General features: G+C 38.6%; 1 protein-coding gene across 1 annotated transcript in view; it reads left to right on the forward strand.

Annotated features, from left to right (window-relative positions):
* Positions 1 to 1,095: 1,095 nt before the first annotated feature.
* The window catches only part of LOC5568348, a 98,395-nt gene continuing 84,285 nt past the window's right edge, over positions 1,096 to 15,205 (forward strand). Inside the window, exon 1 of the mRNA XM_021838260.1 lies at positions 1,096 to 2,427. Coding sequence (XP_021693952.1) covers positions 2,340 to 2,427 — 88 coding nt within the window. The 5' untranslated portion in view covers positions 1,096 to 2,339. The remainder of the gene's footprint in view (positions 2,428 to 15,205) is intronic.

The following is a 15,205-nucleotide window of genomic DNA, read 5'->3' on the forward strand; positions in this document are numbered from 1 at the left end:
GATGGCCGATTTAGTAAGAAAGTCATTTGACCAAGGATAAGTCTGTCAAACATTTTCGAGTCGTGGGCGAAAGTTCAGAAGAATAATGTCGAGTGGGCCAAGAATGTTACTGCATTAGAAATTCTGCTAACTCAAACCGTTTTGTTTTACGCGTTATGTGAGAGTCTTGCCCAGATTCGAATAAAGTTATGTCCTGAACTTCGTGACCTATAACTGTGTCGAGATTTGTGGATTATACTTCTCAAGACTTAATTGAAATTTGGAAGGACCCTGTGTGGATTTCTCTCACGGTTGCGGTGGGTTCATGTTCAAGGTTCTAAAGAAATCGATATTTGTCACATGTCTATAATTCCGGTTTTCAGATGAAATTTTAAGAAGAAGGGTGATCAAGGTACCTAAAATGAGATAAAACAAAAATTAAACTTATTAATATAGCAATTATATGAAAATCGAAATACGAAAAAAAAATCATAACAGTAAAGTGAAAATTTTTGACATATAAATCAACAAACGCATTTCACTGCCTACTAAGACCTAACTATAAAACCTGTGGACAAGACATGTCAAACCCAAATCACCCCCCAGTGTTTTATAGCGAGCGTAAAAAGCTGGATACCGTAACTACGCTAACGAGAAACTTCATCATAAGTAGGTACCAAGTAAGTATCTAAAACCAATATTTTTGAACTCATTCTATTTTGATTGCGAAACTAATGATTTAAAACACTGCGGCGTAGATAGAGGATAGATGTACCTTGTACCTGTAAATACTGCACCGTTTTCCAAGAAAACCGGAGCACAGACATCATACAGGTATGTCCGGAGAGTTCCCCCGTCAACCGAGAAGACGAGAGAGAAAGAGCGAACTTGAACCACCCGTCGCGTCATCGTAGTAATCTATGACCAGTAAAAAAATCACTTTTCATTCATTCCGGTGGATGTTTTTCATTCTTAAAACCGAAAAATGCACATTGAGAGAGAGAGAGAGGGAGAGTCTTGCGTGTGCTTAAAGGTGAGAGAGGAGTGAGCGAACGAGCGAAGGAACTTGAGCAATACGGAGGTGCCCGCTAGCTATGCAACGTCTTGAGTCGAGTTGACGGTCTTCAGTTTCCAACAGTTCGTCTTCGAGGGTGGATCGTTTCGCGTGGATAGAAGGCGATTGCGCGTGGCGTTTACAAGACAAGAAACAACGTGTGGATTCTTGAGTGGATCGCGCGCACGTGAGAGAGAAAGAGCATTTTGTGCATCGGAAGCAGGAAGAGAGCGCGAGGAAGATCGTGGTGTGAAAATACCCCAGCAAAGAGTGCATGAGGGGGTCGGAAGGGTGGTACAGCGAACCCGGTTCAACGTTTTTCGGTAGTGAAGTGTGTAGCTTTCATTCATTCATCGATTCGCCAGTACGACGAGCAGTCGGCAGTCACTTCACGGAAGGTCGATCGCGGTTCATTCATTAACCGCACCGTTTGACTTTTTGACCCAAAGCCGTCAACGCCTACTACGACTGCTGTAGTGATCGCGATTTGGACTTTTCGCGCCGCGAAGAATGTAAGCTGGATATCGCAGCGTGGTGCATTGCGTGGTTGAATCCTCCAATCGGCGTTGAAGATCGCGATCGCGTGCGCTGAGGTTTCGCTGAGTTGTGCAAATCTCGCCGAAGGCTGCCACTTGCCGTGAGCGCACTCAGTCGGGTTATTAATTAGCCTAACGGATAAGATAAGCGATTGTTTTGCATCCAAAAGATTTCCATTCGTCTTAATTAGCGCTAAGGCGAAGCGGCGCTCCTGGACGTTGTGCCTTGACGATCGCCCGGTGATCAATGCGGCGAGGCGATAAAAACAAACAAATCAACTGAGCGAACGTTTGAAAGTCTGGCCATCATCAATGTGTGCGCGGTGAGCGACGAGGCTAGAAAAAATGTATCACCTAATGAGATTTACTTAATTTATGTATTAAGAAAGTCATAAATACTTCCCCATTCGGGTCATCGGGGAGTTCGAGTGAAGAAGCAAGCTCAGAAGAAGAAGAATAGCGATTTATTAGAGGTGTATTAGGTAGTTTTTCATTGCTCGGTTTCTTAATTGTTCGTTTGCGCACTCTTTTCTGTTTGAAAACTGGTGGAAACATTAATTTCCCAAGTCCCGGGAGGGGGACTCCGAGAAGAAGAGTTAGTGAAGTGAGCACCGCAATAAAAATAGTGAAAAAGTCGTAAAAACCTCGAAAAAACCTAAACAAAAGCTCCGGTAACGAGCAACCACAGCAACCGCTGCCGTTCATCGGAAGAAGCAGATAAAAGCCCATCATCATCATAGTCGCCGTAGTCTTCATCGTCGTTCGTCATCATGCGGACTTGCAGTAGAAACGTAGTCACCGGTGGAATCTGTAAAAGGCTGCTGCTTCTGCTACTGGTGCTGATAGCAATCGAACAAAGTGAGTACCTACAGTCGTTACTCTTCCATTTCCCCACCCGACGTAGGTGACCTACAGCCCCGATTCTGTCAACCGAAAAACAAATTGTCCATTTCCTGTGTCAACTTGAGACCCCTCGGTCTTTTTTCGCTGCACCGATTTCTCTTCGATTTCCCAATCATCATCGCATGCTCAACTGCTGTCTCTCAGACTCAGACCGAGACTTAGGGCAAAAAGTTGCGTGATTCGGCTCCACCGAGTCAATCATCTGCAACCGGCAACCACAGTAGGCTATGAGGCTGTATTTCACCGAATCGAGATTTTGTGACGTTTTCGCGGCAGTTTACGTGCGCGTGCTGCATCCCCCCCTAGAAGGCCATGAGCGAGCGCCGTCATTATCCAAATCCAAGCAACCTTACGTCACTAGGTGATTAGTCACACGCTGCGGTTTTCAAATTTAAATCTGTCCGATTCGGCAATCGAATGCCGATTGTCTTCGTCGGTTTTACGACCATTTTTTCCCGTTCCCCCTCGATGAAGTAACTGAGAAGCCCCCAAGATCACCCCAAGCCAATTATTACTGTTTTTGGACGAAAAAAAACCCGAAATGAATCATTACAATAAAATCGCGAGTAAACTCCAGGGCCTACTGTTTTCACGCAACTGTCATCTCGCTCGTTTAGTTTGGTTATGGTTTCTCGAACAATGCCGCGGTGAGGCGACGACCCGACAATGGCGCAGAAACTGACACATCGATGGCAACTGCAGCCCCCTTCAACGATTAAAAGTGAACAAGTGACTCTCACCCCGGTTGATTACTCGCCCCGGCGCCGAACGCTGCTGGTGATAATTAACGGGTTCATTGTTTCACGGGGTCTGGGAGCATTTTTTAGAGGAAATTTTCGTATTTTTTATGCCGTGCACGGCAATCAATGGATTTATGACAGCCGGAGAATCGTTTGCGAGACCGATTGTTGATACTTTTGATGGAGCTTTGTTGACATTGTTGGATTGAGTGGATGTCGTTTGAAATTCGGATACGGTGCAGCATCCCTCGTTAACCTCGAAGATGGGGAGATAAGCTGTCATGGGAATTTTACCCTTGATAGGCTTTTTCAGGTGACGTTTCTAATCAGCTAATAGGCCTTTCCACGAGACGCTTCAAATCAGCTGATTTCGGAGCACTTTGACAGTTCTCCTACGGAAACTTGTTCCCATCGATGTAAACTAATGCAAAATACTTGGGGGCTCGTTGACAGTTCTGCTATAAGAATGGCAGTCCCGTGTATGCAAGGGTCCTCAGCAGATGTAAGCAACATTGTTTATTTATGTCTTTGGCTACGTTATGTTACAAATTTGACAGGTCTCCTGCTCAAATGGAACGTGAATTTGGCGAATTTGTATAGAAACGACAGTTCACTGCTGTTTCAATATTGACATTGACATCCCTCTTATTTGGAGCCCTTAAGGCAATATTTTATAAGAAACATGTCGCGCGTCGGTAGTTTAGAAGTGAAAAAGTGCGTTAGTAGTGTTTGATCTATTGATCAAGTCGCTTGCTCTTGCGTGGGCGGGCGAGTGACGAACACTTGTTCGGCGTACAATGCGATTATCGAATTATTTCGCGAATCCAGTTAGGCGTGATTATATCATGGATCACATCACCAAACATTGATCACTCCCAGATCTCTACCTTATCCCCCTAACCCAATAAACTTTCCATGACAACTGTGGAGATGCAAAAATATACTCGGTCTCTAGTAACAACGGTTGTCTAACTAACATTCCTTCCCTTCCCTGATGACCGTAAGGACGTGGTCGGCGCAGTTATTGACTTTAAAAATTTGAGCTCTCGATTTGAGCATATTGAAGAATGGGAAGCTAATTCCAAGCCCCTTTCATTAATTTCATTAACTACGAATTGTACGGTCTACTATGCTTATGCTTATATTTACTCTTAGGGCCCTATTTTATAAGTCGAGTCGACCAAAAACTACTCGACTGGAGTCACTGTCGACCAAAAATTTTTTTTCGACTCGGCTCTGTCACTCAAGCTTGTCGACAGTTGTCACTCTATGCTATGTTACTGGATTACTAAGGGAGTCGACGGGTGACATATGAAATATGCATGCCTACTTTGATCGACAATGTCTACAGACGAGTCATATGAATCCACTAGATTTACAAAATAAACCCCCTTATTTACATTACAATATGACGTCACTCTTGATCATAGGCACTCTAACGCAAACGAATGCGTAAACAAACTGGTGACTGTTACATGAAGAATGTTATTAGACCAATGAATTGAGTTCACTTGTTCCAAAAATTTGGACACTTGTGGCTTGATCATGGAACGTTTCTGAGTGATACTTCCTTGAGCGGGGTAGGGACTTCAAAAGTACAGCGCTCAAGTAAAATTTCTTCTTTTTACCAAAAAGTTATGTTGACAGTTAATCCAGTAGGAGTGAAATGTCATTTTTACTTATGGCTGGTACTCTGATCATAAGTACTGTGCAATAGTATAGGACAAGAAACGGCCAAGAAATGATTCCTCTACCGAAATTACTTGAGCTGTACGCTGCTGAGAAGTAGAGTAGATTTCAAAACATCGGTAACGCTGGAAAAATGTGCTGCTCAATTATTCCGCAAGTAGGGGGATACGGGGCAGTATGGACACCCTAAGGAATTTGCCTATTTTGACTGTAAAAACATGAATATTATACTGTTTTTTATGTGCAGTCTGCTTTTTAAAGTTCTTGAGCATTTGTTAAACATGGTTACATAATCAGGAAAAAAAATATTTTGTTTTCAATAAAAGGTTTAAAAAAAGCTTATATTTGGTAGTCGCCATCAAGCTAGCGGGGCAAAGTGGACACCCCCATGGGGCAGTATGGACACCTCAATGTTTATAGGAAAATTGTGCTGCGATCGTTCTCAAAACCTCGGATAATGAAGTACATATTCAGGAAACCATAGTGACAGGTCACTGTGCCACTGAAAATATGATTAAAATCAATTTACGACATTTTTCGTAGAGATGCTTAAATATTGCCTCCAGGTTGGTTTTTAATCAAGAATTGACGATTTTTAACCGATTTGTGGTTCCACTTCATAATTATTGCATTGAATGCTAAATATTTTTGGATAATTTTGTGTTTGAAGTTATATTTCTTCCTCTTTGAAGTGCCAGCTCTACTTTGCCACCCAGTGTTTATATTGCCCCAACAGTATAAGAAATTTCCATATAAGTTTTTCAATGTCTTAAAGTACCAGAAAATAATCTACTATATTTTTGAATATAGCATAAATAATTGAAGATTCAATCCAGAGCTACATTATCGGTCAACTTGCAGTCATTTGCTTCTGAAACCTTATTTAGTGAGGTGTGAATGTTATAATTTTCGAACCAAATACAATCATGCTCAATTTTTCGATTTAAAATCAATGTTTAGAACATTTTTTCTGAAATTTTAGTGGATAGTTTACTCTTCCGATAGTCAACTGAAAAATTGTTTGCATTGAAAGTGTAAAAGTATTCGCCTATGTAAAGATACAGGGGGTGTCCATTCTGCCCCGGGTGTCCATACTGCCCCCGGTACCCCTAAAAGTGACACTGTGCTCATACTGGATCGGCTGTCTAAATTACTTTGGTAAAAAGGATAAATTTTATTGGAGCGATTTACCTTTCAGGTGCATACCACGCATTACAGAATAATCGAGCGGAACTTTACATTGCAGGCGTTACTGACGTTACGAATTCGTCTTTATTTATCAACAGCGTACTGCCTATTAGACCAAGTAAAGTTAACTCGTCAATGTATAAGTGATAAGTTAAAAATAATGTGTAGTATCCGCTCCTCACTCGGCCGAATCCGAACTGTCATTGATGTTATACTCAAATATAACATACGCAAATATAAAACATGCACTCTCAAAAAATTAATACCTGTTAAATTACAATCAAGTAATATTTCAATCCAATTTCAATACATCAACTCTAGCTAACACATATTAAAAAGGAATGATAGAAATCAGCAAAAACATGTCAAATGATCCTATCCGCAAAATAGAGAGAGACTATTCAACGATGTTACAGTAGCATTTGTGGAAATGTTTGCAATCCATATAGAAACAGATTTGTTTAAAAAAAAAACATGTGAATCCGTTATAAGACAGTATAATTATAGAAACTGAGCCTCTTGTTTGCAGGTCTATTTGACAATAGATTTTTTAGCGCAGAATTCATTTTCAACGTAAGATTTTGCACCTTATCGAACGCGACGATTTCTAATCGTCGCCGAGAAAACTGTCGCCACCCAACCAGCCGCTGCGAATTTGACGTTTCACCAGTCTTTCCAACATAAGGACTGTTCATTTTATAAAGTGGACACTTTGTTTATGCTATATCTTTTTTATAAGTCGATTAAATCATAATCGGTTTTCTGTGCATCGTTCAACTATTATTCTACAATGTTATGAAAATATAAGATCTTAGAAAAAGCTTTTGATTGAAGAGCTGAATAGTTTTTCCAAAAACTCTTAAGAAAAACTGATGGTCAAAGTTTAACTTTATTTTTCGCAAAACAAATATCCTCATTGTTATGAACAAATTGTATGTTTGTATCTTTTACTATTAATCTAAAGGTGTGACTTTCAAAAAATGAATTATATTCCACCATTCACTGTCATTAAGTAACATTAATGATTTATCCATTTATGCCTAAATTTGTTGATACACCATCCTTTCACTCCCAGCAAAAGAGAAAAGTAAAAAAGCGTGTTCAAAACTAGTTTAGATTACTAAAGAAACTATATTTGTATGATCGAGAGCTAAATCGTGAGTCCGCAGTCTTAAGTACAAATTTTACTCTTTATGGTCGATTTACTAAAAAGTCTCATACTTTTAAAATCATGTACGCATATTTATCGATCTACAGCAAATTCTAAATGTTTTTCTCCGAATATTTTCAATTGGTAGTCTCAGAATAACGTATTATGAAAATATTATGTGAAAAATAAAATCGATTTTATTACAGCAGTGTTGCCAATTTTGATTATTGTCATTGTGCTTTGAAAGGTCTTCCAAAAATAAAGCAATTGTTTTTCGATTGTGCTTTAAATGTGAAGTGGGGACTAATTAATTAACTCTATGAAAGCGTAAGTTATTTTTAATATTAATACTATAATAGCACTTCCGTCAGGACGTACCTTAAATTAAAAAAAAATCTACTCATATCAATTCCCTTCAAATTTAAAATATTTTTCTCCAAAAATATTGGGGAAAATTTATTTTATTACATCTGTAAAATTATTGCACCAAAAATAGCTAGATTTTTTTCCATCAGGCTTCTGATTGATGTTGCTTTTGAAAAAAAATCTTTTTTTGAAAACGAAAAATATAGATTGTCGAATTTTCCAGCCAATTTCTAACAATCATTGATTTTTATAATCTCAAAAAATTAACCGTTCTACACGTTATTCCATATTCGTGTGCAATCAAATTATTTTGGAGAATATTTTATCATTACAACACTAGAGGACCCAGCAAACTTCGTCTTGCCATCAAGTAGGCTGTTGAAAAACGCCATGAAACGTCCCGTGCAGAACGACAATTCCTTTCACTCCCGTTTTCCCGACTTTTGCGTTCAATATCCTGGGCTTATCATATACACAAACACATCGGAACACTTCAGGAACATAACAATGGAGAATTTTCGAAATTAGATAGCCCGTTCTCAAGCCATTACGTGACATACAAACACCACTCCATTTTTATTTATATAGATTGCACAATACTAGTCGAACGATGTACAGAAGATTCCGACTCCATGAATCCAGAGTTGAATCGTCAGAAGCAATCGAGACAAATGGTTTTCATTTGTTTTGATCTGGGAGAGAGACTCGCGAAGAGGAAAAATATCAACGTCATATGCAGCCCAGATTCCGCTGTCACGAAACGTCAAATGCAGCCCGTCGTTTTTAAGGCTGAAAAAGTGAAAAGTATTGTATTCGTAATAAACTGTTATTCAAATCCTCAGTCAGCGGAGCAGTTTTTCCAAAGATGCTGATAAATGTAACCACAAGGCTTGTTATTTCTAATGTCTGCTACGTTTGCTGGCATGGAATTTCACTTAAAAGGCTGTTTATGCTTCGGTGTGATGCAAACGCAATAAATTTTTGCTGCGATGTTCATGTGAGAATTTAAACGGCTTGCGCATGATTGATGAAAACACAGAGTGGAATAAGAAAAAAAACTCAGCAATCACAGAAAAAGAAGACGCGCGTCTCGTCTCAGGTTTTGATTCATGAAGAAGAACTTACACTTAGCAATCAGTTCTCGCGAAACATTACTAAAGGACCTATGTACAAATGAGAGGCTCTCTTTGTTTACTTTCTCTTTGATCAATAACTGAGTCACATTAAGGGGGCAGGATCCGTCATTGATTTCGGAATTTTTAAAAGCAGTTTTTTTGTTCAAAATCAAGAAAATTTACATGAAAATGTGTTCACTGTATGCTATTTTCCAACCGAAACACAGTGAACACATTTTCATCGAATAATTTTCAGTTTTGAACCAGAAAACTGCTTTTGAAGTTGAAGTTGACGATGATTACGATGACAGAGCGTTGAGCGTTAACCTCTTCTGTTGCGTTTTTGGTATAAAACGCTAGTCATAGAAACTGCCTTTCGATCTTTAGTGAAAAACTTCCCAAAAGCTTTAGTATTCCACTATTATAATCGAAAGAGAACGAGAGAGGAGAGAATCTCTCATTTGTACATAGGTCCTTTAGTAATGTTTCGCGAGAGTTGTCCCGTCGTGACATAATCAAATTTCCACGAATTTACCTGTCTTTTGAATGACCACAACGCGGATGAAAGTCATGGAAAACCCACTGCTCCGCAGTCGGTCTTCGTCATGGCTGCATCACGCTAACTTGTCTTCTGGTTAGTCATGATTGATATGTGTAACCGAGTGCTACTCTTAACAGCCCGTCAGGGCCTGCTATCATGTCCATTGCATGATATCACCAGGGCTCTCAATCAATTAGCCATTCACATTCATCTCGGTCAATATTTACACTTTCCAGGCCTTGACGCCGTAGCTTGGCTCTGTTTCTGTTGTTCGCAGCAATCTTGGATCGAACAGACACGCGTAGTTCGCCTACTGCGTCTTAACTCAATCAAGCCACGTGCTCTTGCAGTTGCACTTGCTCTCTCTCTATCTCTCAAGCAAGTGAACTGGAAATCTAATTATTTGTAGAAATAATATTTTAACATAAATTTTGCGCGCTAATTGCAGCCAGTCGATCTCCGGAATGCGCCCATCCCGAGGCAGTGTCTGCTAATTAGATTGGCGCCGGTACCGAGATTGGCACTCACTCACTCAGACTCATCGGCCAAGGCGAAAGGCCGAAAAATGACAAGCGTCTCGTGTCGCGCAAAACTAAAAATGGCAATAATTTCCCGAAAGTGCACCAGTTATCTTCGCACTTTGGCGATAAAGGTGTTTCGCGCGAGCGAACGAGCGAGGAATGCAATTACGGCGACAGACGGGTTCGCCGCCTACTCGGTTCCGAGTTCCCACGCGTGCGTTGTCGTTCATCTTAAGGCGCAGCAGCGTGCGAGGACAGTCACAAAAAGGTCCTTTTCTTTCTTTAGGTTGCGCCCGCGCGCGCGAAAGCTCGTTAAAAATAATAAATGACAGACGCACTCACCGACGGGCGGGCGAACTACCAAAAGCGTCCCGCAAATGAAATTACAGTAATATCTCGATAGAACGTAACTCGATTTTTATTTCCGTTACGTTGTATTGAAGCAGATTTTCTCTCTTGATTGCTCTCTTATCAACGAATACATATTTAACTTATGTTATGTCTCACGTTTTCACCCTTCCTAATTTTGTGTTGGATGTTTATTTTTTATGTTTGTATATTTTTATTTTAAACTAGTGGTCTGGGAAAACCTTGCCTTGTCATCAAGTAGGCTGTTAAACAACACAATAAAATGTCCCGTACAGAATGACAGTTTCAATCACTCTCGTTTTTGCGAGTTTCCCGTTCAGTATGCTGTGCTTTTTATAGACACAAATTGGAAGAAATTTCAATATCCACAATATCCAATAGACCGTTCTCAATCTATTGCGTGACATACAGACACCATTATATTTTTATTTACTTATATAGACGATATACGTCTTTCAATAATATTGTAGTAGAGCCTATTTATAAGCTTATATATATCGAGCTTTTTACGCTAGCTATAAAACAACAGGGGGTGATTCGATTTTGACATTTCTTGCCAACAGTGTTTATAGTTCACTCTTAGTAGGCTGTAATTAGCGTTTAATGATTCAAGTGTCAAGAATTTCACTTGTTTCAGAATTTCTTCGTATTCTAATTTATATTTATAACTTGACTATGTTTTGTTTAATAACGTTTCATTTATATAGTTTTAGGTGCTCAATCGAAGGAATTCCTTGTCCTCATTGACTGGACTTCTAATTTATGATAGATCATTGGTGCTGCATTGGTAATCTCTGGAATATATTTACAGCCCTTTCCGTGGCCCTTGTAGTTTTTCCAAGACAGATGCTGTTTATCGATACCGACCCCCAGTGCCTAATCATTGCAGCTTAACTTTGGAAAAGTTTGGTATCGAAATTAAAGATTTTGGGAGGATTGAGTTCGTCGAAACAAAAATTGAGGGCAAAACAAAAGTTAATGATGGAATTATATAAGTAATTTGATATTGACTTTTAGAATAGGTTATTAGCACTAATTAAACGTACGGACTGTCATAATTGATTTAAGGCCTGAAAATTATCACATTTTGTCATTAGCGTAACCTAAACTCAAATCTAGAGGGGGCTTGACCCATTCGATAAAACAAAATCTAAAGTGAGGTGCATACTTGGCATGAGCAAATTAATTTTCTAGGGGGGGCTTGAACTTTTCTAGGGGGGCTAAGACCCCCCTAGCCCCCCGTATCTACGCCAATGCTTTTTGTTTTGAACGACATACTAAACATATAATAATAAAACAATCGGTATTGAGTCCGTCCGTAGATCCTATTTGTCTCAATTTGCTATTTTGAATTGCTCGATTATCAACCTGAAAATGAAGGAAAAGCATAAAAGAAATGAAAAATACTTAAATGCTTCTCTGATTATAAATGCCGGAAAATAGAAGTAAACATTTTTGGCAACAAATTCGTTGTCAACTTCGAAAGTTAACCACGAAGCTTGCTTTGATTATGCTATAAAAAATTATATTGTAGGCAAGAAATATCAGAAGGGGGTGATTCAAAATTTATAGCACGCTAGCGTAAAAAGCTGGATAAGCACTTTCATTGTTGGATGTGATGATAGCTAAATAATTTCCTGAACTTCCCTAACGTAACAACGTCGAGCCTTTTATACGATAAACAATGTAAAAATGGCAAATTTGACAAAAACCAAACACTTAATAAATAAGTGTGGAACGTGGAATATACGATAAGCTGAGATGCACGCTCGGTCCCAAGATTGAGTAGCGTAATTATTATCTTCACCATTCTTCAATTCTTCAAGGAACAGCGAAACTAAACTTTGAAAAAAGTTTTACAAGTTAAAGTCGGAGGAATTCCTGAAAAAGCTATTAAGAAATGTACGGTGGAACTCCCGAAGAGATTCAAAAATGACAAGGATAAAATCTCGCTGGAATGTATGGGGAAACCACAAAGTTACCCTAGATGTACTTCTGGAGAAATTTTGGAAAGGGTCTCATAAGAAATTCCAGTAGGATCGCCAAAAATGCGCCTTAGTTCTGTTGAGATGACTTGACTCTTTGATGTGAGAGTGACGATGACTCGCGCTCTATTTAATTGCTTGGCTTGATTGTAATAACAATTATGAAGAAGCTATGTGGAATTCCTACAAGAATTCATAGTGAACTTAATGAAAAAGTCTTTTGTAAATTTCAGAATTCAGAATTTCAAAACAAATTCCTGAAGGAATTCTAAGAAAATTGTTTAAGAGAATTCTCGGAGAAAGCACTAGAAAACTTCGTTGAAACAATATATTCCATTCCCCATAACTCGATATTTTATATCTTAGATAACCATGGTAAAAGTTGGTTTAAGACTACTTAGATGCTCCCTTGAAACGCAGTTGTAATGATTTTTTATTATGTTATTCTATACCTCCCTAACTCGATGATCACTTGATCCATCGAGTTATGGAGAGTTGACTGTAGATCTATCCTTGAAATAACTTTCATAGAAACATAACTAAATTACACTGCGGAACAAGTTTTTGTCTCAAACTTCAAAATATCTAAAAAATTCAAGTGGCGGAAACTATTGCCGTTTTCCAAAATGTCACAGCACGTCTGGTATTTGAGATATTAATTGTTGAAAATGCATTAGTTATCAATTTAAGTCAACTTGCATACAAGTTTACCAGCTTGTTAGCTAAATGGTGTACCTAATTAACTACAGAACTGTGGGCTTCGTGGCAATGCGGCTAGTGTTACCAAGCATGTGGCCGCATCGAGTCAAGGAGTGTAGGCTCCAGTCCGGAAAACTTTTCGTCAGAAACGTATTTAGACTGTGCCACTGGGTGTTTTATGCTAGTCCGCTTTACTAGTGTGGTGCTCCAAGCTTGTCAACCACATACATAATGTATATATGAACCGTGGCCAACATGATTTTGACATTTTTGAGATTCTGACACGTTTGGGAAATCTGACAGTTTTGGGTTGTTCATGTTTACTAATAACTATTCATTACCGTGGATGTAAACTGGTTAAGGCGTATAATGAATGAGTAAACAATAGGGTAACGACTGTTTAATTCGTTCATAACCGCTAACAGTTGGCGCCAGTAGCAAAAAGTACAGACAATAACCTTTCGAACATTCAGTTTCTCTTACCGGCCGCCGAGCGTCGACACTGATGTTTGTATGCCACTCACTGATCGCGCTACGCTGGATTCTCAAATTTCTCAAACTTTCAACACAAGCGCATGGAAGAATGGTAGTCGGAGAACTGTCAAAACGTATTGAAAATAATGAAAATCGTAAAATACTTGCAACTAGGAAACTGGATCAAAAAATTAGTGATTACAAATCAAGTGTAAAGTGAATACATAACTTTTTGTGTTTAATTCATCTTCCGTGGTGCTTTCTTTGCTTCAGGATTTCATTTTTACTACCATTGAAAAAGAGCCATCTATTGCCTTTTCAGTTTTGAATATCGCCCTATTGTGTAAGCCACTAAATAAAAAGATAAACTATCCACAACGCGTTTTTGTTGTAATCTACGAGGAAATCGTCTTTTGATGGCCCTCTGGTAGTACTTCCTTCAAAGGACAAATCGTCCACTGGAAGCATTAACGTGTCGGTGTCTTCAAATCAATGTTTTGATACAAAAGAATACGAATCCACGAAATTTGTCATATTTTCGTTACTGAAACGTATTTTTCTTTATGATTTGGAAAAGCATTCTATGTGACCATTAAATCGGGATATTTCAAACAAACCACGCCTCATACAAAAGTTAAAGTCTTATATTGCATGCTCAGTGGATTGAATTACCCAAAAATGTATAAATCATAGTTTAAATTTCCTTTGAATATCAACAATATCAGTATCTTATACAACTTTAACGACCTATAGCAACAAAGTGTGACGTACTGGAGCATTTCTGAAGACACATAATTTGATCTTTGAAATACGCGGAAAGGTTATTTTTGTTCCGCTGTGATATTGCCGGTATTCTACGAGAAATCTTTGGATAATTCCTAGAGCAGTTTTTAAAGGAATCCTAAAAAAAAGTTCTTGTAAAAAAACCTGAAGGAGACCGAGGAAACATTTCTGGAAGAATACCTGAATAATTCACATGGAGAAATCACTGGAAGAAACCATTGCGATCTTTCTTAAAAATATGCCTAGTGGAACAAGTGAGGGATTCCCTTTCACACAAAAAAACCCTTGAAGAAACTCAAGTTATTCGTAGAATGGTTTATGAAAAAATCCTTGGTAGAAATTCATAATTAAGTTTCCATAGTTTTTTTTTTTTTTCAGTTTTCCGGACGAATTTCTGCTCGATTGGAGTGATTCCTAGAGACATTTTAAAAACCCCGCTGAAGAAAATCATGAAAGAATCTCTGACGTAATTCATGGAAAAGGAAACACTATATAAATTCCTGAAGGAATCCTGGAAACAATTTTAACGATTCGTAGGAAGAATTCCTCGTAGAATCTCGAGTACATTTTTTTTTGAATTCCTGAATAATTTTCTTGATGAAAATCTCGATCAAACGCCCAGTAGAGTACTTACATATATCTATCAAGAAAATACTGGAGAAAGGTGTTGGATCATTAGGCCAAAGTACGTTAAGCCGAAGTATGTTAGGCCAAAGTGCATTAGGCTGAATGATTCATTCGGCCGAATGCATCGTTGGGCCGATTGGATTATTGGGCTGAATATCTTGCTATTGAAGCAATCATTATGAGCGTATAGCTCTAAAGAATAAGTAATGTTCAAAAGAAAGAAAAATCTCATATGACTGTCATTGTATGTATAATTTCAAAAACCTCTATTGCAGCGAAACTCGAAAGAATAGGTTACAATAAGAGGAAGCGAAATTTCTGGTACTTGTTAGGTTTTTAAAGTTTGGACCTAATTATCTATTTTGCCTAACGTACTTCAGCTAATAATCGATTCGATTTAACAAACGTCGGCCGAACTTACTGCGACCCAACGTACAGGTTTAATGACCTGATCCATAATTCAAAATCATTTAAGAGAATTCGTTG

Source organism: Aedes aegypti, chromosome 1 (genome assembly GCF_002204515.2).
Source record: "Aedes aegypti strain LVP_AGWG chromosome 1, AaegL5.0 Primary Assembly, whole genome shotgun sequence".
Classification (NCBI taxonomy): Eukaryota; Metazoa; Arthropoda; class Insecta; order Diptera; family Culicidae; genus Aedes; species Aedes aegypti.